At 41.7% G+C, this 27,409-nt stretch overlaps 1 protein-coding gene across 1 annotated transcript in view; it reads left to right on the top strand.

Annotated features, from left to right (window-relative positions):
* Window positions 1–27,409, top strand: part of DSCAM (DS cell adhesion molecule) — a 350,956-nt gene that overhangs the window by 313,105 nt on the left and 10,442 nt on the right. The window contains 3 exon segments of the mRNA XM_030915322.1: window positions 1,010–1,207; window positions 2,595–2,698; window positions 2,700–2,898. Coding sequence (XP_030771182.1) covers window positions 1,010–1,207; window positions 2,595–2,698; window positions 2,700–2,898 — 501 coding nt within the window.

The following is a 27,409-nucleotide window of genomic DNA, read 5'->3' as shown; positions in this document are numbered from 1 at the left end:
CCCTCTGCTCTAGGAGCTTTCAATTGAATGAATAAAATAGTCATCATTAAAACAATGAGTAGTAATATGAGAAACAAAAATACAGGCAACATCTGTATTAACTTCCTAGAGCTGTTTTAACGTAGTACCACCAAATGGGTGGCTTCACAGCACAGAAATGTATTTGCTTGCAGCTGTAGCACTCCAGTCTCCACCTCCATCATCCCATGGCCCTCTCCCCTCCTGTGTCTGTGTTCTCTTCTTATAAGGACACCAGCCATAGTGGATTAAGGGCCAACCCCATTCCAGTATGACCTCGTCTTAGCTAATTTCATCTGTAATGACCCTATTTCCGAACCAGATCATCCATTCTGAGGTCCTGGGGGTTAGGACGTGAACATATCTTTTGGGGGGACATGATTCACTCATAACAACACCTAAGGTTGTAGAAAGGAGGTCGTGTCAGAACACATTGGGCTGAGCGTCCTTGTGTTACAGAAGATGATGATGCCCCGGAAGGTTCAATGATGTGCATCAGGTCATAACGTTATTTTTTTTTTGTACCATCATTCATTTAATTGCGGTTGCAAACATCATAACTGAAGTACCTCTCTCAAGTCATTCTCTAGCACAGTAATTGGTTTTATTTTCTTTATAATCTTCATCACTATTTGAAATTTTCTTGTTTTGTCCTATAATTGTTGTCAGTCTCCCCTCATTCCATTTCTAGCTTTTAGAAGCATCATAATATTATTAAAGGCCAAGAGCAAGACTCAAATATGTAACTTCTGAATCCAAGTAGGGTATTCTTTTCCTTTCAGAGCTGATTAAACACGTAAGTATCAGAGGAAGGTTTCAAGCCATAAAGGAAAGGGAAAGTATCCTCTGCACAGGAGAAGTCAAGGAAGTTTTCCTGGAGGGTGTGGGCAAGTCGGCAGGGCTGGGTGGGTGGCACTGACCTCCGCTCTTGCTCTCAGCTGACCACACTCCTCTGCAGACAAAGACAGACACAATTCTTGGCTCTTCACAGATCCCACCACCAGGAGGAATGCCAAGGCTGGGCCCACAGCGAGAAACCGCTATGCCAGCCAGTGGACCCTCAACAGACCCCACCCCACCATCTCAGCACACACCCTCACCACAGACTGGAGGCTGCCAACACCCAGGGCTACAGGATCAGTAGACAAAGAGAGTGACAGTTACAGCGTCAGCCCCTCGCAAGACACAGGTAGGCCCTGATGCTGCCTCTTCCATCCCTGGATTCCAGCACAGCCCCCACACCTCGAGCTTCATGGGCTCCTTGGGGAGGGGTGAGAGGGCTTCCTCCCTCCCACTGATGTTCTTTTGAAGGTCACTTTCAAATTGTTAAGCGGTTTATCTAACAGTTACCAATACAACTGCATAGGCTTTACTCCACACAAGGCAACACAGAACCAAACTGCATCTCTTCTGCAGGTGTCCTGAATCTGAGACCCAAGCTTATTTCTCCATTTAGTTCCTACCCCACTGGGAGAAATAGAGACATTTTTAAATTTGCACCCCCGTGATTTCAATAATTGCTGATTACACTCTGAGGGCGCCTGACCCACTACCTTCTCCAGGATTAAGACACTGCACTTGAAGTTACATGATGAGGTCACAGCACCCTCTATAGGGAACATAGGCTGATCCATTTGACAATTAAACAGGGGTTGGTTATAAGGTAAGTCATTCAGTCTATGCCATCAACCACCAAGTTTTCACTTCAGAGAGAAGACAGGGCCTAAGAATAGCACTGGGTTGCCCACCACTCCCCCCTTAAATATTGAAAAGAAATTACGTCTGAATCTAATAGCTGTAGGAAATTTTAATACTCATTTTTCTTTTGTTCTTGATGATATACTTCAAAAACAGTGTTCCAGAGGTGGATTGTCGCCATGTGAATTTATTTTTATGGCTGTGATTTCTCTTAGAAGAGTCTCAGAGTTCCACAGAGGCGACCTTAAAACTTTTTAGTGCATTTGAAATGCAGATATCTCCCTGACCAAGATGACGTGGCCCAGCTCAAAGGCATGTGGGCACCGGTTTTTGTCCTGATGGTTTTCTAGTCCCCATAGAGGGTAATCACCACAGAAGATGCATCCCAGGGGTTGTGGAGCATTCTGCACTTGTGGCCAATTTCCGTGCAGTGTCATGTCTTTATTTCTAAATATCGTCACATCTTGCTTCCTGAGCTGAGGCCCCAGAAACTGAACTGCAGCTCAAATCATTCATGCCAGTGAAAGAGTCTCTAGGGCACAGATCCATTTGCAGGTTGGAGCAGAGAGAGGGGTACTGCCACTCCTGCTGTTTTCACTAAAAGCAGGACTTTTTTAGAAGGAATGCATTACTTATTTATGGAAATGTCCCAAGCTGGAACATCTGACTACAGCAATTTGGTTGCAACAAAGCTTTCCTTAGCCGGATCTGCTGAGGCTTGTGAAGCTGGCCTCAGGAGCCTCTGACAAGGAACCAGAACTCCTACCAGGTCCCACCATGATCTGGAAGAAAACAGTCCCAAGCCAGGAAGGGCCATGCCATTGGTTCAGACTTCTGATGGTGAGTCATCCGTCTTGTTTTTCTCTTTCATGGTGTAGATCGAGCAAGAAGCAGCATGGTCTCCACAGAAAGTGCCTCCTCCACTTACGAAGAACTGGCCAGGGCCTATGAACACGCCAAGATGGAAGAGCAACTGAGACACTGCCAAGTTCACCATCACAGAGTGCTTCATATCAGACACGTCATCGGAACAGTTGACGGCAGGGACAAATGAGTACACGGACAGTCTGACCTCCAGCACCCCTTCCGAATCGGGAATCTGCAGGTTCACTGCATCTCCCCCCAAACCTCAGGATGGAGGAAGAGTAATGAATATGGCAGTTCCAAAGGCACATCGGCCAGGTGAGTAAGACCACGTGGGGGCCGTCGCTCAGGGAAGTACACCTTCCTGGTTCTCCCTCATCTGCTATGAAAGCCCTTCTCAGTGTTCAGACCAAATGGGTGCTCTGTTTATTGATGGCTGCATAACAAACCATCCCAAAGTTCATTGGATTAAAACTACAGCAGTCACTTATTTTATGAATCTGAAATGTGGGTGGGGTCTAGTGAGGGTGCCATGCTGCAGAGGCTCTCCTGGGGCTGGGCATCCACTTCCAAACTGGCTCACTGGCCTGGCTATGTTCTCCCTGTGCTGGCCTCTCCACAGGTGCTTTAGCTTCCTCACAGCATGGTGGCTGGGTTCTAGCAGCAAATGGCCCAAGACACAGTCTGTGGAAATAGCCCGTTTCCTTAGGTTGGGCCTGGAAACTGACACAGCTATCATTTCTCTTGTATTCTATTAGGCAAGCAGTCACAGAGCCCAGGAAGCCCTGATTGCAGAGAAAGAGGCCCCTCACTGCTTGAGGGGAAGACTGTTAAACATGCGAGGGCTGGGTTTTAAAACTGCCACACTGAGGGCTTCTGAAAGGGGAGAGGTCTTACTGTAGCCAGTGTTTGGGAGTTGGCCTCACTGAATTACACAAGGTGATGGTAACTGGCTAACATTAGGTCAGCCAGTAGTTTGGTCTTCAACTTGAACTCCTGTGAATCATCTGGGTTGTAAAGAAAGCTGCACATTCTGAGGTCTGCAGGGCCTGGCAGATAATAGAATGCAGAGGCTAAGAACCGGGTCAAAGGAGTGATGGGGACATGGGCCATTTCAGAGTTCACTGCTGTCTAAAGGAAAATATTCTAGCAAGACCCTGCCAACGGATCACAAGTGGAAATGGGGGCCTTAGTATGGGCTTGTGTTTTAAGAGAAGCCAGAAATCTGGGTTTTCTATGGAAATTCACAGCGTTTTTAGTGTTGGCTTGGATATTTGTAAACCATTGTACAGGGCAAATACAACACATCTTCAGCTGGAATCCAACATATGGCTGCCAATTGTAGTTCTCATCTGAAGAACCACTTTTTCCTTTTCACCCTGAAATAGCTGCCTGTAGACTTTCCTTCACAGACTGATCTATCCACTCTTACAGAATCCAGTTTTCTTTCTCATTTTACCCATTTTCTACACCACTGTTCTGATTCCATTTCAAAAATGTATCCTCACTTTTGAATTACTGCAGTTCCCTTGGGTTTTATGGGATAAGGCCTAGCTGAAATGAGCTTTATACATGCATAAAAATATATAAAATAAGAATTGTTTATCCAGCAAATAATCTTCCATACCAGCTCAAGATTCTTGCCAGCATCCAATAAAGAATGATGGCTTCATTTATTTTCATTCTGTCTACCTCCGCAGGGGAAAAGACGAGCTATTATTTGTGGGTGTTTTTATTTCAACTATTTTTTTTTTTTTTTTTGGTATTGTTGGCATTTATTTGCAAGGCAAATGGAGAAAAATGCAGGATAAATGCCATGGCTTTCTGCAGCTGTTCAGCCTGAATGTGAGGAGGACCAGAGAGAAGACCGATGAGCCTGTGGGCATATTGGGTAGGCGTTCTCAGCTTCAGTTCCTGCATCTGTAAAATGGGAATGGCATTGGTGACTATGTACTGGGCTTCTGTTAGATGCACGTAGCATAACACAGGTGAAGAGGTCAGCAGAGGAGGCACTCAGCCATATTAGCTGTTGTTTCTGGTGCTGTCTGGTGGCTGTGGTTGTTAGAATCCCCGTGGTGACTCCAGTTGTACTGCTGGCCGCCTCTTCCTTCTTGCTTTTATTTTTCTCCAGTGACCACTCAAGTCCTAGTAGGGCACCCACCTCAATTGTGTGTCACCCAGTTAAGTACTTTCTGCCTCCACCTGAGATAACACGCCACCATTTTCCCTTTGTGTGTGATTTAGGGCACAGACTGAGCTTCTAGGTTAAAAGACTGTCCTATTTGTGCAGGCCTTTACATAATTAGAGGGTTGAAGCTTCTTTTTGATGACATGCTGTTCATATTGTTGGACTGTCTCTTAAAAATTTGACCTTTGCTCATGACATTGTTGCCTGGATCCATTAGAGCAATGGAAGATCATAGCTAAGTTACTATTGTCTTAATATACTTTTCAGAGTAACATGGTTTTATAAATATAGGTTTGAATAATCTCTTAATGCAAGTTCAAATGTCCACAAACTTTGTTTTGTCTACCCTAGATGACTGCATTATTATTGAATATCTGATATGCTTTAGAAAATATTTCAGCCTTTGGAAGCCTTTCCATCGCTCCTTTATAATTCAACCAAATTCAACATTGGGCACAAAATACAAGGTTCCTATTTACTCTTCTGCTAACTGGAGGCTGTGATACAATTAGCAGCTCCTTGAGTTGTGCTTTTAAATCACATTCTTTTCCTGTGTGCCCTCTTCACGCTAGATGATATCAGTCATATCTGTTTCCGTTTATAGTCTTCCAAATCTCTTGATATATTTCTCCTCACCTTTAGAACTTCTTTTTTGATGGTCCTTTTTTTCTCTTTCCCTTTTTATTTTTTCTGTCTTCAGTACAAATAGTTATGATCCCCAAACTTTTAAATTATCTGCAAATTGGGATCAAGTTACATGAATTTGACCAGATTGTGGCTTCAGAAAAATAGGAAACATGTCTTTATTATCTTCATACTTCCTTCTCAAGGTCTGGCAGATACCTGATAGGCAAGTAGTTATCATGCAAGAAATATTTATAAATGAATTAATACTATTGAATATCCAATATTCAATAGTGTATGTGTATAATATACACATATATGGCACTGTGTCTGGTACATAGTAGGTGCTTCATAAACATTATTGTATGAATGAATATCGTGGTTGTGACAACAAAACCAATTGGTGAAATATTTCAATTACTAGAAATTATAGTCAAATACAAAAGGACATTTAAATCTACTCCAACTTTCAGCACCTTTAATCAAAGTGACTTATTTTCCGTTCTTGCCCTTAGCAAATGAAAAAGACATCTCTTCAGCAGATAAAGGGGTGCTCTCCCATGAAGTGAGGACAGCTATCCACAAAGGAGGCAGCATTATCTAGCTATAATTTTACTGATACCTGAATTTTGAATTTGCCTGTACAATTACAAGTCCTAAAAATGCAGCAAATTACTGTCTTCTTCCATAAGGGATGACTATTCCCATCTCTACAAACAGAAAACAAAATTCTATTCCTCTGAGAAATAGCTTCAAAGTTTAGCATCTTTTTTCCCTCTGGGTCAAGGTGGCTTCCAATCCTTTGATTACAGTACCCATTCTTGGGTTTCAGGTAGCATTTTGAGCCAGTTGCAAACATTCTTGGATTACTGCTGCTGCTTCTTTATTCATGATGTTTATCCTGTGCCATCAAGAGAAGCCATTGCATGAAGCTACTTAATTCAATTTCAAGCTTCAGTCGTGCACCCTACCACAGCCTGCCCTACTAGCGGTAGGGAAAGCATCAACCCCTTTGGATCTCTGTGCTCATGCCCTCTGGGCCCCAGACACAAACTTACGAGTTTCAGCCCCTTCCTTGGGGAATCCATGTGAGGTTGTTTTTTTTTTTTTTAGTGGGAAAGGGCCACTGCCTGGTGCCAACTTGTTAATTCACTGAACTGCCAGTAAGTCGAAACAGTTACTGGTTTTTAATTTTAGGATCCATTCATCTTGCATCACTCTCTCCTGAGGGTGTGAGGGTGGAGAGTAAGAGGCAGGGCCTAAGGCATACAGAGAGGCCAGGAGCCCTTACCTGGAGGAGCCCTTACCTGAAGAAAGAAGAGCCCTTACCTGAAGAAAGACCTCTGCACAGGTCAGCACTATTCTGACCCAGGCTGGCCACCTTATTCTCAGTTGTCATTTTGACCATGCTGTTTTCCCTCTCTGAAGTCTGTATATCTCTCATGTTGGCTCTTAAATCAAAACAAGATACTAGCAATCCAATCTTCAGAGCTAAATAACTCCCACTCCCAGCTTCACTTACCTACATCTCCCTCACTGCCTGAGGACTTGGCTCAGGCAGCTGGGGTGCCAAGCCTCAGTACCAGCATCTTCCTTCTGTTTTGCACATCACTAAAACTCAATTTTGAAATATTTATTATAAATATTATACTAAAGGTCTCCTTTCAAATGAAAGTCTCTTTAATGCCTACACATGTGTGCATGGGCACACACATGCATGCACACATACACATTCACACACAAGCACACATGCGTGGGTACTTGTGCACACACATGCACATATGCATGGACACACATATGTTCACACACATGCTCCTGTATGTGGGCACATAAGCACATGCTCCCATGCATGGATACACACAAACACACACATTCTCACTGCCCTGCTTTTCTAGAGGAAGGCTTGCTCCCTCCCTCTCAGCCTCCCTGCTTCCCTGTGTTTCTTTGCCATGCATGTGTTGAGTGGACACTAAATGACTGGTCCTGTTTTGGCAACTGAGGATGCAGTGATAGACAAGACCCACAGAGATCCACACTGAAGGAGCTTCTGTTCCTGGAAGGGAGACGGACACTGATCATGTAAACAAATAGTATCGTTCCCGACCATGGTGAGTGCTGGGCGGAGGAGCAAATCCAGGAAGGGGATAAAACGTGGGAGAGGAGTATTTTGGAAAGAATGGCCCAGAAAAGCCTCTGAGGCAATGAGATGTAAATGATGGGATGGAAAGAGCCCTGCAAAGATCCTTCTGGTGGTCGAGAGAGCTGAGCAAAGATAAAGGCCAGGAGAAAGGAATGAGCATGGTGTACACAACAGGGATCAAGAGTTCCCTCTGAACTGCCAAACATACATGACCTTTCAAACACTCCCATAGAATTTTAGGTTAAAAGAACCCTGGGGCCATCCAACAAAGCCTCCACATACTGCTGTTCACGCCCACTCTATGTCGACCTAAATATTGGCATGTGCTTATCATGATTTCTGCTGGAAAACCAGGTCTCTCTGAGGAGTATTTGCAATTTTAGCTTCTTAAGGGCTCTTGTAGAATTTCAGTGTCTTCTTAGTAGCTCTCCCTCAGACTCAGAAGGTAATAGTAGGACCTGCTGTGAGGGGTTCCCAAGCTTAGAACTCTAAGCCCATTGCCTGAAATAAAAGCTTAGCACATATGTCCACTGGGTCTTTTGCAGCCACCACCCTGCACCCAGCCTCCTGCCACTGTGTTCAAGAGGCCGTCCCCTGTACCTCTGACCTTGTCCGGTGGTCTGGCTGGTTCATTGTATTTGCTGTGGTTGCTCGGCTGGTGTCTGTATCCTCTTGTTCCAGAACATGCATTCCCTGTGTTCTGATTGTCTTTTCTCTGACTTCTGAGCCCCTTAAAAGCCTCACTGTTTTTCTTGGGTAGCTTATTGGGGTTCAGTTCTAATCCTGGGCTGCGTCAGTTTCTCGGAAAGTGATGGGGGAGGCATGTACCTGAGAGAACTGTGATGTGGGGATAGAGGCCTCGTTGTCCCTGCTGAGTGACCAGAAGGAAGCTCCCAGATTTCAGCGCTGCAGACAACAATAGAGAAGGCTGCCCAGGCTAACCGAACATTCATGGCATTTCAGACAGACCCAGTTAAAACACAAATACATGACACTCGTGTATTGAACCCCTACGGATTGAATATCTCCTGAGTAAAAAGACACGGGGTATTACCCTAAGACATAAAAGGGTTAATATCTTAAATTAACACTTCTCACAGTCTCATTCATTTATCAGAATAGTGTATATCAAAGACTGCAGGCAATAGGTTCTGAAGACATGAGACAGGCAAATCTTGAGAAGGTCAAGAAGTAATACAAAGCCCAGCTCATAGAAGACGGTCAGTCGCCACCTATACACACACACATACACACACACAAACACACACAGCCCAGTGAGGGCTCGTGAGAAGCTAAAGCCACATGAAGGCCCAGGGGCATACAGAAAGGTAAGAAGAAGACAGCAAAGACCATTGTTTTCCAGTGTGGCCTCCTGTACACTCTGCTGGCACCAAGGCCTAAGGCATCCTGTATCCCAAACCAGAAAGGGGAAACAAGCCATCAGCTCCAGTAAGAGTCAACCTTCTCCTGTTTAACCTCCTTCCATGGCTTTCTGCTGCTCTCACAGCATCTGAGGGGTCAGCCATGTCTTCCTTGCCTTGACCCCTGGCCTCTAGCCTCCAACCTTGACCTCTAGTCTCTAGCCTCCAACCTTGACCCCTGGTCTCCAGCATCCAATCTTGACCCCTGGTCTCCAGCCTCCATCCATGACCCCTGGTCTCCAGCCTTCAACCTTGACTCCTGGTCTCCAGCCTCCAACCTTGACCCCTGGTCTCCAGCCTTCAACCTTGACCCTTATTCTCCAGCCTTCAACTTTCTGGCCTCCTACAACTCCACAAATATACATTCACTCTGTCTGGAATTCTCTCATTTCCAGCCTAACTCAGCTCCTTCTGTGGGATGATTGAAGATGCACATTGTTGTAGAAACAGCTCTGTCAGCTTCATGGCAGAACAAGGGCAAGCTCCCAGCCAGGGTTCTGCGTCAGGTGGTCCCCAATGTGTGGTTCCTCGTGGCTCTCTTGTGGGAACTGTATCCATCTTCGGATCTCATGAATCGTTCCACAGTGGGTGCTCCAAAACCATTGCTAAGTTCTGCACTTGCCTAACGGACAGGGAAGATTTTCCAATCCCACTTTTATTCAGAGCTACTTTATTTGAGAACAATCATGAGCCTTAACAAAGTCAAAGCCCTACTTTTATACCTCAATGTAGCTTTTAAAGTTCACCAGCAAGCAGAAGGATCACAATATCGATGAGCTCTTAAAAAATGCATGAGGGCCCCCTGAGTACAAGCCAAGAATTGTAATCGAATCCCTGTACCTGGGCCTCTGATATCAATCTCACATTATTTATTTAGGGTTTTACCTGGTTGCCATTTGGGAGTGACGATTCATTTACCAAGAGAGATTATTACTAGTTTTCATTACCATGCTGCAACATTAATATTAAACTCAAAAAGTGTTAGATCTCTTCTGCCTCTGGTATGGGTGGACTCTATGCTCCCCTTCGGGAACCAGCTCTTTGACACTGTAGTGTTGTTGCAAGTCTGGTCTCTGTGTTTTTTATTGAAATTGCTCGAACTCAAGGAAATCATCCTTTGCTTCTTACTTTTACATCAATATCCAGCTCTATCCAGGCATAGACCTCAAACCTTGTTAGAAATTGATGAAAGTTCCTTTGTATGTGTCCCCAGAGGAGACTGAAGCCCCAAAAACTCTGATTCACGTTCATTCCCACAAATTTGGGGAAGCATCTGCATGTTCACAGCCTCCAACTAACAAAGCATTGCGGAGGAGGAGGAAGAAGGCTACCGCAAAGTGCCTTGGAATATCTGGCCCCCAGAAATGCATTTCATTTGTTCCACCCTTATCCATACATTCCCAATACAGATGTATATAACCAGTTTTCAGAGGTGAGATAGCTCAGAGCATAAGAAGGGCTCTTGTAGGCTTCAGGATGCCTTTGGAAAGTAGTGTGCCTCATTCATTTGACTAAAGGCGAGAGCACTGAGGCTCAAAGGGGTCACAAAACTACCTGGAGGCAGAAACAGAGGCAGAGACAGGATTTCAACACCAAGCCCTGCACTCTGTAACTACTGTTCTTTCCAGTGGACTCAGCTCCCCCCTCCGCGGGTGCCATTGGAGAAAGACCTGGGGGTTTTGCCTTCTGATTACAGTTCCATTGGACCATCTCTTATTTTCTTCCATGAAGAACCGAGGTCGTCACTCCTTGTAGACTAGTATTCTGAGGCTGAGGGGTACAACTGCTTATCCTGGTTGAATTCAATGCTTTATAAGTAGAATTAAAGTGAAATAAGGAACACTTGGCATTATGAATTCTGATCATCTAAAGCAGAGTTTCTCAACAGCAGCACCGTTAGTATTTGAAGCCAGATCATTCTTCGTGGCAGAGGCTGTCCTGAGCATTGTAGGATGTTGAGCAGCACTCCTGGCCTCTGACCAATAGGTACCAATAGTGGCACCCTCCCCTGCGTTGTGACAACCAAAATGTCTCCAGACTTTGCCACATGTCCCCTGGGAACAAAACCGCCCTCAGTGGAGAGCCTCTGATCTAGTGTTCAGATATTTTCCCCTAGTGTGGTGCCTGCAAGATGGCAAGAGCCATTGTTTGATGATGGATTAATGGAATGCACATCCATTATAGATTTTCCGAATCACTTCATTCTTGTTTCAGTATTGATTTTGCCATCCTTCTTCCAAGAACTGAAATACATTCAAACTTTGCGTGTGTCCGAATAGATTGAGAAAGTTCAGGAAGTTTTGCTTTCCTGGATTTCAACTAAAAGGAGGTAGGTTTAGTTCAGCAGTTTTCACACAGTCAGGCCAACCATGACTCTAGTGCACCATGAGTGCACTAGAGTGGAGGGGGACAAGCTCTGAGTGCGTATCTGCTGATGGATGTGGGGTCTGAAATCTGTACATTTCAGAACCAGAGGCAAGGTAGTGCTTGTGATACCTGTATGCAGAGTGGTTAGGGAAGGAAGGAGAAATCATTGCTGACTTATTTAATCAGGACTTTTGGAGACATTAATGGCACAGAAGGTCCCCAGAGGGCAGCAACAGAAGGATGAGAAATGAAGCACGATGTCAAATAATAAAGCATTATGCTGCAATAATGGGTAAAGCGTCTCATCCTCAAGGCGGAAGTCAAAGCAGCTGCCTGGGCTCCCTCCAGAAAGGCAGTGATGGGTGCAGCCTGTGATCTGCACTGGGTTTTAGTGAGGCTGATGAGGAAAGAATGAGAAATGGGTGTCCCAGTGATGGATGGGCCAGTGGTCACTGTATGGTACACACATCTTTAAAGCTCTACAAGGGCCGTTCATTGTGGGTAACACACATTTATTCTCATAGCGCCCACCTTTCTGGTGCCCTCTTTCTCCACTACTCCTTACCACTGTCCCAGTTGGTTACCATGTTCTCTTTTTCCCTTCTCTATTTGTGACTCTGCCTCTAATTTTTATCTGTCTACGGATCTGTGTAGCTACATTTCTCTCTCTCTGCCTCCCTGTGTGTGTGTGTTTCCATCTCTCTGATCCCTCTCTCTCTCTCTTCCCTCTCTCTCTCATCCATTCTCCCTCACACTCACCCAACCTCATTCATCTCAGCCTCCCCTGACCCTGATATATTCCTGCATCTCAGTCCCTCAGTTTCCCAGAGCCCTTCTCTGTGCTTGGCCGTCTCCACCTTCTTCATCCCTCACCCTCAGTTAGAATCTCTGACAGGAAGGGCATTGGCCTCAAGGCAGAGTGCAGTGGGTTCATGGTGTGCAAATCCACCATTACAGCCCAAAGAAGTCAGCAGGGGGGACCCTGTCCCAAAGGCCCAGGCAGGACTCTGTTAGCCTTTGTATTCATGCTGGGGTTAGGCAGGAGACACTAACTGGGTTTAGCTCACTGGGAAGGGGAAGGAACCGGCAGTGTGGGCAGGTAGGTGAGTAGGGCAGAAGGAGGGCATGGAAGTGAGTTGAAGCTCAGTCCCTCCTGCTGTCGGACCATGAGCCAGGTCCTCCTGCCAGCATTAGTCCTTTCCTTCTCCATGCCTCAACTTCCCCTTTCAGTATGCTGCTCTTCCAGTTGGATTTTCCCTCCCATATCTCTCCCCTCTCTCTCTCTCTCTCTCTCTCTCTCTCTCTCTCACACACACACACACACACACACACACACACACACACACGCCACACTTTTCTTGATGTTTATGCCCTGCTTGCTGTCTTATTGCACTCAGCTATCTTTTTGTCCCTCCCCTGCTTCATGCCTTTACCCCTTTTCTATGCCTTTGATTTCATGGATGAAAGTTTTAGTACAAGGGAAACAAAAAAAGGAAAAGAAGGAAGGAAGGAAGTTAGTTTTCATGTTACCTGAGACTGGATAATTTATAAAGAAGAAGAGATTTAATGGACTCACAGTTCCATGTGGCTGGGGAAGCCTCACAATCATGGTGGAAGGTGACGGGCACATCTTACATAGTGGCAGCAAGAGAGAAATGAGAGCCAAGTGAAAGGGAAAACCCCTTATAACCCATCAGACCTTATGAGACTCATTCAGTACCATGAGAACAGTATGGGGGAAACCACCGCCATGACTCAATTACTTCCCACTGGGTTCCTCCTACAACACATGGGAATTATGGGAGCTACAATTCAAGAAGAGACTTGGGTGGAGACACGGCCAAACCATATTAGAAGGAAAATAAAGGAAAGAATGGAGAGAATGAGAGAAAGAAAGAAAAAGGAAGGGAAAGAAGGAGGGAGAAGGGGAAGGGGGAAATGTGGAGAAAAGTAGAGGGAAGCAAAGCAGAGGAAGTGATGCCATAGAGTTTGGAAATCATTACCAAAAATATAAGTGAATTTTGTCATAGCTGGGTTTACTGAAACAAGTACTAAGACTGGGCATTTGCCTTTGCCAGTGTTTATGGCAATGATAGATTTACACACAGAGATGCCGAGGGCATTTGCACCCAATGGAGGTGAGTACCCATGGCATGGTGACCCAATATGGTGACCTTGGAGTTCAAAGCGCAAAAGATCCTCAGACTTCTCCTGGATCCCTGCTACTTTTCACTGCATGGGAGAACTGGAGAAGGTCCTGACTGATAAGCTATGGGACAAGTGAGCTGGGGAGTGCCGGACACACCCATGAAGGCCCTGCTGTCTGTGGAAACAGATTTCTTAATCTATGGAAGGTGTTCACATGCGTTATCTAATTTACTCTTCACCATAGCCTTCTATGCTAGATTCTGCTATTACTCCCATTTTATGGATGAGGAAACTGAGCCCAGATCTAGACCTGTCAGATAAATGCAGGCAATGTTATCCTGGCCTCTACTCCTCATCACCACAATTAAAGCCAAGGGCTAGTTTCTCCCATGTGACACAGGCAGATGGCAGAGTGCTGGGGGCAGGGGATGCTGTGCCAATGTCCCCATGGTCAACACAGTCTCACATATCATGTGTCTCTTTCTGGATCAATAGCTGCATGAGTTGTCTTGGTATGTGTAGGCATCTGAAGCACATGGGAGGACTATTAGAGAGTCCAGATCCTCAGGCTTTGTTGCTGAGCACATGGGCTGGGGTTTTAATGGACATAAGTGCCTGTAATAACAGAGCTTACCGCTGACTACTGTGGTACTCTCTTCTCTGTAAGTGCATGAATTATTTAGAGAACTCATTTGCAGCACGCACACAGTTGAAAGGGCTAGTGTGGGTGCTAATCTGAAAATACACATTTTTGAAGGGAGCTAAATAGAGAATCACACAACTTCATAGAGTTTTACCTGAAAAACTGGATCAATCAGAGATACTGGATATTCAGAGATACTTGTCAGACCTGCAGTAAACAAACACATATAGGCATTGCATGTAAGCACTGAGCTGTTTCCATTATGAAGGATTTTTACTTCTCACCTGTCCATTTCAGCGACTGGAGCCCTCTTGATCAGTACATCTGAAGTGGGAGCCCCTGCAGGCAGGATGCAGATATTATGAGTCCTTTTTTTTTTATTATTATTATACTTTAAGTTCTAGGGTACATGTGCATAACATGCAGGTTTGTTACATATGTATACTTGTGCCATGTTGGTGTGCTGCACCCATCAACTCGTCAGCACCTATCAATTCGTCATTTATATCAGGTATAACTCCCAATGCAATCCCTCCCCCCTCCCCCCTCCCCATGATAGGCCCCAGTGTGTGATGTTCCCCATCCCGAGTCCAAGTGATCTCATTGTTCAGTTCCCACCTATGAGTGAGAACATGCGGTGTTTGGTTTTCTGTTCTTGTGATAGTTTGCTAAGAATGATGGTTTCCAGCTGCATCCATGTCCCTACAAAGGATGCAAACTCATCCTTTTTTATGGCTGCATAGTATTCCAAGGTGTATATGTACCACATTTTCTTAATCCAGTCTGTCACAGATGGACATTTGGGTTGATTCCAAGTCTTTGCTATTGTGGATAGTGCCGCAATAAACATATGTGTGCATGTGTCTTTATAGCAGCATGATTTATAATCCTTTGGGTATATACCCAGTAGTGGGATGGGTGGGTCATATGGTATATCTAGTTCCAGATCCTTGAGGAATCGCCATACTGTTTTCCATAACGGTTGAACTAGTTTACAATCCCACCAGCAGTGTAAAAGTGTTCCTATTTCTCCACATCCTCTCCAGCACTTGTTGTTTCCTGACTTTTTAATGATTGTCATTCTAACTGGTGTGAGATGGTATCTCATTGTGGTTTTGATTTGCATTTCTCTGATGGCCAGTGATGATGAGCATTTTTTCATGTGTCTGTTGGCTGTATGAATGTCTTCTTTTGAGAAATGTCTGTTCATATCCTTTGCCCACTTTTTGATGGGGTTGTTTGTTTTTTTCTTGTAAATTTGTTTGAGTTCTTTGTAGGTTCTGGATATTAGCCCTTTGTCAGATGAGTAGATTGCAAAAATTTTTTCCCATTCTGTAGGTTGCCTGTTCACTCTGATGGTAGTTTCTTTTGCTGTGCAGAAGCTCTTTAGTTTAATGAGATCCCATTTGTCAATTTTGGCTTTTGTTGCCGTTGCTTTTGGTGTTTTAGACATGAAGTCCTTGCCCATGCCTATGTCCCGAATGGTACTACCTAGGTTTTCTTCTAGGGTTTTTATGGTATTAGGTCTAACATTTAAGTCTCTAATCCATCTTGAATTAACTTTCGTATAAGGAGTAAGGAAAAGATCCAGTTTCAGCTTTCTACTTATGGCTAGCCAATTTTCCCAGCACCATTTATTAAATAGGGAATCCTTTCCCCATTTCTTGTTTCTCTCAGGTTTGTCAAAGATCAGATGGCTGTAGATGTGTGGTATTATGTCTGAGGACTCTCTTCTGTTCCATTGGTCTATATCTCTGTTTTGGTACCAGTACCATGCTGTTTTGGTTACTGTAGCCTTGTAGTATAGTTTGAAGTCAGGTAGCGTGATGCCTCCAGCTTTGTTCTTTTGACTTAGGATTGTCTTGGCAATGCGGTCTCTTTTTTGGTTCCATATGAACTTTAAAGCAGTTTTTTCCAATTCTGTGAAGAAACTCGTTGGTAGCTTGATGGGGATGGCATTGAATCTATAAATAACCTTGGGCAGTATGGCCATTTTCACGATATTGATTCTTCCTATCCATGAGCATGGTATGTTCTTCCATTTGTTTGTGTCCTTTTATTTCACTGAGCAGTGGTTTGTAGTTCTCCTTGAAGAGGTCCTTTACATCCCTTGTAAGTTGGATTCCTAGGTATTTTATTCTCTTTGAAGCAATTGTGAATGGAAGTTCATTCATGATTTGGCTCTCTGTTTGTCTGTTACTGGTGTATCAGAATGCTTGTGATTTTTGCACATTAATTTTGTATCCTGAGACTTTGCTGAAGTTGCTTATCAGCTTAAGGAGATTTTGGGCTGAGACAATGGGGTTTTCTAAATATACAATCATGTCATCTGCAAACAGGGACAATTTGACTTCTTCTTTTCCTAACTGAATACCCTTTATTTCTTTCTCTTGCCTGACTGCCCTAGCCAGAACTTCCAACACTATGTTGAATAGGAGTGGTGAGAGAGGGCATCCCTGTCTTGTGCCAGTTTTCAAAGGGAATTTTTCCAGTTTTTGCCCATTCAGTATGATATTGGCTGTGGGTTTGTCATAAATAGCTCTTATTATTTTGATGTATGTTCCATCAATACCGAATTTATTGAGCATTTTTAGCATGAAGGGCTGTTGAATTTTGTCAAAAGCCTTTTCTGCATCTATTGAGATAATCATGTGGTTCTTGTCTTTGGTTCTGTTTATATGCTGGATTACGTTTATTGATTTGTGAATGTTGAACCAGCCTTGCATCCCAGGGATGAAGCCCACTTGATCATGGTGAATAAGCTTTTTGATGTGCTGCTGAATCTGGTTTGCCAGTATTTTATTGAGGATTTTTGCATCGATGTTCATCAGGGATATTGGTCTAAAATTCTCTTTTATTGTTGTGTCTCTGCCAGGCTTTGGTATCAGGATGATGTTGGCCTCATAAAATGAGTTAGGGAGGATTCCCTCTTTTTCTATTGATTGGAATAGTTTCAGAAGGAATGGTACCAGCTCCTCCTTGTACCTCTGGTAGAATTCAGCTGTGAATCCATCTGGTCCTGGACTTTTTTTGGTTGGTAGGCTATTAATTAGTGCCTCAATTTCAGAGCCTGCTATTGGTCTATTCAGGGATTCAACTTCTTCCTGGTTTAGTCTTGGAAGAGTGTAAGTGTCCAGGAAATTATCCATTTCTTCTAGATTTTCTAGTTGATTTGCATAGAGGTGTTTATAGTATTCTCTGATGGTAGTTTGTATTTCTGTGGGGCCCGTGGTGATATCCCCTTTATCATTTTTTATTGCGTCTATTTGATTCTTCTCTCTTTTCTTCTTTATTAGTCTTGCTAGCGGTCTGTCAATTTTGTTGATCTTTTCAAAAAACCAACTCCTGGATTCATTGATTTTTTGGAGGGTTTTTTGTGTCTCTATCTCCTTCAGTTCTGCTCTGATCTTAGTTATTTCTTGCCTTCTGCTAGCTTTTGAATGTGTTTGCTCTTGCCTCTCTAGTTCTTTTAATTGTGATGTTAGAGTGTCAATTTTAGATCTTTCCAGCTTTCTCTTGTGGGCATTGAGTGCTCTAAATTTCCCTCTACACACTGCTTTAAATGTGTCCCAGAGATTCTGGTATGTTGTATCTTTGTTCTCATTGGTTTCAAAGAACATCTTTATTTCTGCCTTCATTTCGTTATGTACCCAGTAGTCATTCAGGAGCAGGTTGTTCAGTTTCCATGTAGTTGAGCGGTTTTGATTGAGTTTCTTAGTCTGAGTTCTAGTTTGATTGCACTGTGGTCTGAGAGACAGTTTGTTATAATTTCTGTTCTTTTACATTTGCTAAGGAGTGCTTTACTTCCAATTATGTGGTCAATTTTGGAATAAGTGCGATGTGGTGCTGAGAAGAATGTATATTCTGTTGATTTGGGGTGGAGAGTTCTATAGATGTCTATTAGGTCCGCTTGGTGCAGAGATGAGTTCAATTCCTGGATATCCTTGTTAACTTTCTGTCTCGTTGATCTGTCTAATGTTGACAGTGGAGTGTTGAAGTCTCCCATTATTATTGTATGGGAGTCTAAGTCTCTTTGTAAGTCTCTAAGGACTTGCTTTATGAATCTGGGTGCCCCTGTATTGGGTGCATATATATTTAGGATAGTTAGCTCTTCCTGATGAATTGATCCCTTTACCATTATGTAATGGCCTTCTTTGTCTCTTTTGATCTTTGATGGTTTAAAGTCTGTTTTATCAGAGACTAGGATTGCAACCCCTGCTTTTTTTTGTTCTCCATTTGCTTGGTAGATCTTCCTCCATCCCTTTATTTTGAGCCTATGTATGTCTGCATGTGAGATGGGTCTCCTGAATACAGCAGACTGATGGGTCTTGACTCTTTATCCAGTTTGCCAGTCTGTGTCTTTTAATTGGAGCATTTAGTCCATTTACATTTAAGGTTAATATTGTTATGTGTGAATTTGATCCTGCCATTATGATATTAAATGGTTATTTTGCTCGTTAGTTGATGCAGTTTCTTCCTAGCCTCGATGGTCTTTACATTTTGGCATGTTTTTGCAATGGCTGGTACTGGTTGTTCCTTTCCATGTTTAGGGCTTCCTTCAGGGTCTCTTGTAAGGCAGACCTGGTGGTGACAAAATCTCTAAGCATTTGCTTATCTGTAAAGGATTTTATTTCTCCTTCACTTATGAAACTTAGTTTGGCTGGATATGAAATTCTGGGTTTAAAATTCTTTTCTTTGAGAATGGTGAATATTGGCCCCCACTCTCTTCTGGCTTGTAGAGTTTCTGCCGAGAGATCTGCTGTTAGTCTGATGGGCTTCCCTTTGTGGGTAACCCGACCTTTCTCTCTGGCTGCCCTTAAGATTTTTTCCTTCATTTCAACTTTGGTGAATCTGGCAATTATGTGTCTTGGAGTTGCTCTTCTCGAGGAGTATCTTTGTGGCGTTCTCTGTATTTCCTGAATTTGAATGTTGGCCTGCCCTACTAGATTGGGGAAGTTCTCCTGGATGATATCCTGAAGAGTGTTTTCCAACTTGGTTCCATTTTCCCCCTCACTTTCAGGCACCCCAATCAGACGTAGATTTGGTCTTTTTACAAATCCCATACTTCTTGCAGGCTTTGTTCATTTCTTTTTCTTCTTTTTTCTTTTGGTTTCTCTTCTCACTTCATTTCATTCATTTGATCCTCAATCGCTGATACTCTTTCTTCCAGTTGATCGAGTCGGTTACTGAAGCTTGTGCATTTGTCACGTATTTCTCGTGTCATGGTTTTTATCTCTGTCATTTCGTTTATGACAGTCTCTGCATTAATTATTGTAGCTATCAATTCTTCCACTCTTTTTTCAAGATTTTTAGTTTCTTTGCACTGGGTACGTAATTCCTCCTTTAGCTCTGAGAAGTTTGATGGACTGAAGCCTTCTTCTCTCATCTCGTCAAAGTCATTCTCTGACCAGCTTTGATCCGTTGCTGACGATGAGCTGCGCTCCTTTGCAGAGGGAGATGTGCTCTGATTTTTTGAATTTCCAGCTTTTCTGCCCTGATTTTTCCCCATCTTTGTGGTTTTATCTGCCTCTGGTCTTTGATGATGGTGATGTACTGATGGGGTTTTGGTATAGGTGTCCTTCCTGTTTGATAGTTTTCCTTCTGACAGTCAGGACCCTCAGCTGTAGGTCTGTTGGAGATTGCTTGAGGTCCACTCCAGACCCTGTTTGCCTGGGTATCAGCAGCAGAGTTTGCAGAAGATAGAATATTGCTGAACAGCGAGTGTACCTGTCTGATTCTTACTTTGGAAGCTTCCTCTCAGGGGTGTACTCCCACCCTGTGAGGTGTGGGGTGTCAGACGGCCCCTAGTGGGGGATGTCTCCCAGTTAGGCTACTCAGGGTTCAGGGACCCACTTGAGCAGGCAGTCTGTCCCTTCTCAGATCTCAACCTCCGTGTTGGGAGATCCACTGCTCTCTTCAGAGCTGTCAGACAGAGTCATTTGCGTCTGCAGAGGTTTCTGCTGCTTTTTTTGTTGTTGTTTAGCTGTGCCCTGTCCCCAGAGGTGGAGTCTACAGAGACAGGCAGGTTTCCTTGAGCTGCTGTGAGCTCCTCCCAGTTCGAGCTTCCCAGCGGCTTTGTTTATCTACTTAAGCCTCAGCAATGGCGGGCGCCCCTCCCCCAGCCTCGCTGCTGCCTTGTGGTTAGATTGCAGACTGCTGTGCTAGCAATGAGGGAGGCTCCGTGGGCATGGGACCCTCCCGGCCAGGTGTGGGATCTAATCTCCTGGTGTGCCTGTTTGCTTAAAGCGCAGTATTGGGGTGGGAGTTACCTGATTTTCCAGGTGTTGTGTGTCTCAGTTCCCCTGGCTAGGAAAAGGGATTCCCTTCCCCCTTGTGCTTCCCAGGTGAGGCGATGCCTTGCCCTGCTTCAGCTCTTGCTGGTTGGGCTGCAGCAGCTGACCAGCACTGATTGTCGGGCACTCCCTAGTGAGATGACCCCAGTACCTCAGTTGAAAATGCAGAAATCACCAGTCTTCTGTGTCGCTGGTGCTGGGAGTTGGAGACTGGAGCTGTTCCTATTCGGCCATCTTGCTCTGCCCCCCAGAGTGATCATGAGTCCTATCTTTTGATTTCAAACACGTTTCTTCCTTCCAATCTAAGACCCGAACGTTCTGCAGTCCAGCGGGGACCACGATGCTATTACTTTGTAGGGGTTTAATAAGCCCTGTGCATTCAGTGGGGAGTCACTAGAATAGAGATTTATCCCCAAATCTGCTGCAACACATTACGAATATGTCATGTTCGTGATTGAGTTGGGTCTCAGAAACAGCATGAGGCATTCTTGACCAATATTTTTAAAGAACCCTGGAGATAAATGTCTGTTGCATTTCCTCAAATATATGAACAAAATGAGAAAAATAATATTTAATAAAAATAATTAAAAATAAATAACAAAATTAACATAATTTGTTTATCAGATTCTTAGGAATAAAGACATAATCACTTTCTGGAGATTGATTATATAAAACTACAAATGGCAAGATTGGTCAATTAAGATGTATTGATTCACATACAAAAGGATGTTCACATTTCAAAAGAATCATTCAATTTATTTATTTATTTTTTAACTATTAATGCTTTTCAATTTATTTTTGGAAACTCTTATATCCTCTTTTATTTTCCCCCAACTTTTATTTTAGGTGCAGGGGGTACATGTGCAGGCTTGTTACATGGGTAAATTATGTTTTGTGAGGGTTTGCTGTGCAGATTATTTCCTCACCCAGGTAATAAGCATAGGACCTGATGAGTAGTTTTTCCATCCTCACCCTCCTCCCACACTCCACTCTCAAGTAGACTCTGGCATCTATTGTTCTCTACTTTGTGTCCATGTGTATTCAGTTTTCAGCTCCTACTTCTAAGTGAGAATATGCAGTATTTGGTTTTCCGTTTCTGCATTAACTCACATAGGATAATGGCCTCCAGATCCATCAGTGTTGCTGTGCTGAATATAGCACCCCACTGCCAATTCCTTCCTGGATTGTAGGGTTTCTGCTGAAAGGTTTCCTATTAGCCTGATGGGGTTCTCTACGTAGGTGATCCACCCTTATTTCTATCTGTCTTTCTTTAACATTTTTTCTTTCACATTGACCTTGGAGAATGTGATGATTATGTGTCTTGGGGATGGTCATCTTGTATTATCTCACTGGGATTCTCTGAATTTCTTGAATTTGAATGTTGACCTGTGTAGTGAGGTTGGAGAAGTTTTCCTGGACAATATTCTTAAGTATGTTTTCCAAGTTGCTTGCCCTCTCTCCTTCTCTTTCAGGGATATCAATGTATCATATGTTTGGTCTCTTTACATAATCCAATATTTCTCAGAGGTTTTGTTCATTTTTTAAAATTCTTTTTTTCATTATTTTTGTCTCACTGAGTTGATTCAAAGAGCTGGGATTTGAGCTGTGAGATTCTTTCCTCAGCTTGGTCTATTCTGCTGTTGATACTTCTGATTGTATCATGAAATTCTTACAGTGAGTTTTTCAACTCCATCAAATCAGTTTAGTTCATAAATCATTACAGTGTTTTTTTATATATTTATAGTAACAAACAAAGTTTAGCGTTACCAACAATATAGGCAAATATCTAATGAAATGGAATAGCAGACCCCAAACAAATTGATTCATATTTTGATATTTGATATGAAAAGTTGGGCAACATACACCAAATAAGTGGTATTAAGAAAATTGAAGATCTATATCTGATTCTATATTAAAAATAATTCCTGTGGCTTGAAGACTGAAATCTAGAAGGCAAAACTGTAAAGATTTATAAAAATTAAATATAATAAAATAGATTTGTGATTTCAAAATAGGGAAAGTTTTCTTAAACAACAGAATAAAATGCTAATATAAAAGAATAATAATAAATTCAACTACATCAAAAGGAGAGATTTATGATCATCACACACACCCTGAAGAAAGTGAAAAGATAAGATAACTAAACTAACATGACTATTTGGCTTACAAAAGAATATTCAGATGCTCAAACCTCCAAAGAAAACACCATCAACATGCCTAATTTTTTATGGATATGAGAATTTAAAACACATCTGATAGGTTGGTAAAAATTTAAAAGTCCAATTATTAGCAAAATTTGCAAGCATGGGAATAAATACAAGAACACTAATAGTGAGAGTGTAAATTTTAAAAAACACTCTAAAGAATAGACTGTCATTATTTAGTAAAGCTAAGGACATACATATACTATAAACTAACAATTTAATTCCTGGATCTATATTGCACCTTCATACATGTATAGAATGCTTATAACAGCATTGTTTTTGTCACTAAACGAAAACAGAAAAATGACCCACAAATCTATAAATAATAGAATAAATGCATTAGCTTTTACATTTTCATATAATAGAAAATTACATTGCAATAAAATAAATATATCATAATCACCCGTAGCACCTTGTGTCAGTCTCACAAATATAACATTGAATAAACAAAAACAAATAATAAAATCCTACATACGAGCAGTGTTATCCCATTCATATAAAGTTTTAAAATGGGCAAATTAAATTGTATAATTTGGAAATTCATATACATTTGTTAAAATTATGAAGAAAAATGAGAAAATAATTTTTGCAAGTTTTGGATAGCAGCTACATTAAAGATAGAAACATTTGGAGAGAACTTGGGGTACATCACAAATGCTAATCATATTCTCTTTCTTGCCTTGACTAGGGTAAAAATAGATATTAGTTTCATAGTTGTCTGTTTAAACTATATACATAAGTTTTGTTTACATTTTGATAGGTGCAATGTTAAAAAATGTAAAATTTTAAAAACTAAATATATAAAGACAAAAGTTTTAAAAATACTATGTTAATTAACAATCTAATTGCAAATGAACAAAGCAATCTAATTGCAAATGAGAATGGGAAAAAAGATTGACTTTTTTTTCCTTTGCTTTATTCAACTTTCTTTGTTTTGCTTGATATTTTGTGTATAGGTGTTTATACTCTTTTTTCAAAGAACGAACTGTTCTAAAACAAATGTCAAGTTGATCTGTTTTTATAGGTTAGTGTTTCTTAAATTTTATTATACATGTGAATCACCTGGGAATCTTGTTAAAATGCAGATTCTGGCTCAGTAAATTTGGAGTGAGGCCTGGGATTCTAACAGGCTATCATGGAATGCACAGGGTGTTCGATTAGTCCAAGTACTACTCTTTGAGGAGTGGAGCTCCGAGCTACAGATTGGTTGGTAATGGCTTAATTAAAACCCAACTGGTAATCTGTAAATGGGGTGACCATAGATTTTCATTCAGTTGGGACACAGTTGAAAGTGAAATACAATTATTATTAATAATTGTGCTTGGACACAAGGTATAAACCAGAATTTCCTGGCAAACGTGGGATATCTGTTCTCCCTAGCTGTGAGTTATAGTGATTTTTTTACACATTTTTAAATGTAGGACCAGACATTCTGGGAAACTGACCACGGTAAATCCTCCTAAGTAACACACCTAACATTGCCCCAAAAAAGAAACAACCCGAAATGCATACCAAGCCTTATAAGAAAAAAGCCTTTGAGGTAGCAAATAAAGGTTTATATTTTGCAAAATGCACAGCAGGGAAAAAGTTATGCCCAGGTTGAAGTGGGTGTAAGTCTCCCATCCACTGCTAGCTAGACAGTCTGGACCCCAGATTCTTCTTGCTCCTGAAATACTTGTAAGGGATGGTCTTATTACATTTCAATGACATCATCTTTACTTTTGGTATGAGATACTGCTTTGTTTGATCTCTTTTGCATTTTTAATTTTTTGAACTTAAAATAGTGTTGCTCTTTTCTATCTACTGTTTCTTTTTTCTGATTTTAAAATTACTTACAAATCTACTTTTCAAAGCAAAACAATAATTGTCTTTTTCTTTACAATTTTGATTTTTATTTTAGATTTGGAGGTAGGTGTGCAGATTTGTTACATGGGTATGTTGTGTGGGACTGAGGTTTGGGATGCAAATGATCCCATCACCCAGGTAGTGAGCATAATATCCAATAGTTAGTTTTTCAACCTTTGACCCCTCTAGTACTTCCTAGTGTTTATTGTTGTCATCGTTATGTAATGAGTACCCAATGTTTAGCTCCCACTTATAAGTGAGAACATGTGGTATTTGGGTTTCTGTTCTTGCATTAATTTGCTTAGGATAATGGGATCCAGCTGCACCCATGTTGCTGCAATGAGCAGCATTTGATTCCCTTTTATGGCTGCATAGTATCCCATGGTGTATTATGTACCACATTTTATTTATTGAATCCACTGTTGATGGGAACCTAGGTTAATTCCATGTCTACGCTATTTTGAATAGTGCTGCAATGAACATACGTGTGCATGTGTCGTTTGGTAGAACAATTTCTTTTCTTTTGGATCTATACCTAGTAATGACATTGCTAGGTTGAATGGTAGTTTAAATTTCTTTGAGAAATCTCCAAATTGCTTTCCACAGTAGCTGAACTAATTTAAATACACACCAGTAATATATAAGTGTTCCCTTTTCTCCACAGCCTCACCAACATTTGTTCTTTTTTGGCTTTTTAATAATAGCCATTCTAATTGGTATAATTGGTGTGAGATACTATCTCATTTTTTAAAATATGAATTTATCTGATGATTAGTGACGTTGACCGTTTCTTCATATATTTGTTGGCCACATGTATGTCTTCTTTTGAGAAGTATCTATTTATATCCTTTGCCCATTTCTAATGAGGATATTTGTGTTTTGGTTGTTCAGTTGTTTAAGTTCCTTATAGAGTCTAGATATTAGACATTTGTTAGGTGCATAGTTTTGCAAATATTTTCTCCAAATCTGTAGGTTGCTTGCTTACTCTGTTGATAACTTCTTTCACTGTGCAGAAGTGCTTTCGTTTAGTTAGGTCTCACTGGTCAATTTTTGTTTTTGTTACAATTGCTTTTGAGGATTTAGTCATAAGTTCTTTCTCAAGGTTAGTATCCAAAATGGTGTTTCCTAGGTTTTCTTCTAGGATTCTTATAGTTTGAAATCTTACATTTAATTATTTATTCCACCTTGAATTAATTTTTGCATATGGTAAAGGGCATGGGTCCAGTTTCATTTTTCTGCACATGGCTAACCAGCTATCCCAGCACCGTTTTATTGAATAGAAGTTCCTTTCTCCATTGCATATTTTTGTCAACTTTGTTGAAGATTAGATGGCTGTAGAGGTGCAGCTTTATTTCTGCATTCTCTATTCTGTTCCATTGGTCTATGTGTCTATTGTTTTATCAGTATCATACTGTTTTGACTACTGTAACCTTATGGTGTAGTTTGTATTCATGTAATGTTGTGCCTCCAGCGTTGTTCTTTTTGCTTAGGACTCCTTTGGCTATTTGAGCTCTTTTTTGGTTCTATATGAATTTTAGAATGATTGTTTTTTCTAATTCTGTGAAAAATGTTATTGGTACTTTGATAACCAATCTCTGGTTATTTTTGTCTCTGATTTCTTTCAACAGTATTTCTTAATTCTTCTTGTAGAAATCTTTCACTTCCTTGATTAGCTGTATTCCTACGTTTATTTTCATGTGACTATTGTGAATGAGATTGCATTCTTGAATTGGCTCTTGGCTTGAACATTATGGGTGTAGAGAAATGCTATTGATTTTTGTACACTGATGTTGTAACCTAAAACTTTACCGAAGTCATTCATCAGCTTTAGGAGTCTTTGAGTGGAGTCTTTAGGCTTTTCTAGGTATAGAATCATATCATTAGTGATGAGAGATAGTTTGATCCTTCATTTCCTATTTGAATGCCTTTTCTTTTTTTTTTTTTTTCACATTAGTTGGAATGACCTTTTTTTTTTTTTAAATTATACTTTAAGTTCTAGGGTACATGTGCATAACATGCAGGTTTGTTACATATGTATACTTGTGCCATGTTGGTGTGCTGCACCCATCAACTCGTCAGCACCCATCAATTCGTCATTTATATCAGGTATAACTCCCAATGCAATCCCTCCCCCCTCCCCGCTCCCCATGATAGGCCCCGGTGTGTGATGTTCCCCATCCCGAGTCCAAGTGATCTCATTGTTCAGTTCCTGCCTATGAGTGAGAACATGCGGTGTTTGGTTTTCTGTTCTTGTGATAGTTTGCTAAGAATGATGGTTTCCAGCTGCATCCATGTCCCTACAAAGGACACAAACTCATCCTTTTTTATGGCTGCATAGTATTCCATGGTGTATATGTGCCACATTTTCTTAATCCAGTCTGTCACAGATGGACATTTGGGTTGATTCCAAGTCTTTGCTATTGTGAATAGTGCTGCAATAAACATGCGTGTGCATGTGTCTTTATAGCAGCATGATTTATAATCCTTTGGGTATATACCCAGTAGTGGGATGGCTGGGTCATATGGTACATCTAGTTGTAGATCCTTGAGGAATCGCCATACTGTTTTCCGTAATGGTTGAACTAGTTTACAATCCCACCAACAGTGTAAAAGTGTTCCTATTTCTCCACATCCTCTCCAGCACCTGTTGTTTCCTGACTTTTTAATGATTGCCATTCTAACTGGTGTGAGATGGTATCTCATTGTGGTTTTGATTTGCATCTCTCTGATGGCCAGTGATGATGAGCATTTTTTCATGTGTCTGTTGGCTGTATGAAAGTCTTCTTTTGAGAAATGTCTGTTCATATCCTTTGCCCACTTTTTGATGGGGTTGTTTGTTTTTTTCTTGTAAATTTGTTTGAGTTCTTTATAGATTCTGGATATTAGCCCTTTGTCAGATGAGTAGATTGCAAAAATTTTCTTCCATTCTGTAGGTTGCCTGTTCACTCTGATGGTA

This window comes from Rhinopithecus roxellana, chromosome 13 (assembly GCF_007565055.1).
Source record: "Rhinopithecus roxellana isolate Shanxi Qingling chromosome 13, ASM756505v1, whole genome shotgun sequence".
Classification (NCBI taxonomy): Eukaryota; Metazoa; Chordata; class Mammalia; order Primates; family Cercopithecidae; genus Rhinopithecus; species Rhinopithecus roxellana.
Note: the sequence above shows the minus strand (reverse complement) of the source record. Positions and strands in the feature narration are given on the sequence as shown.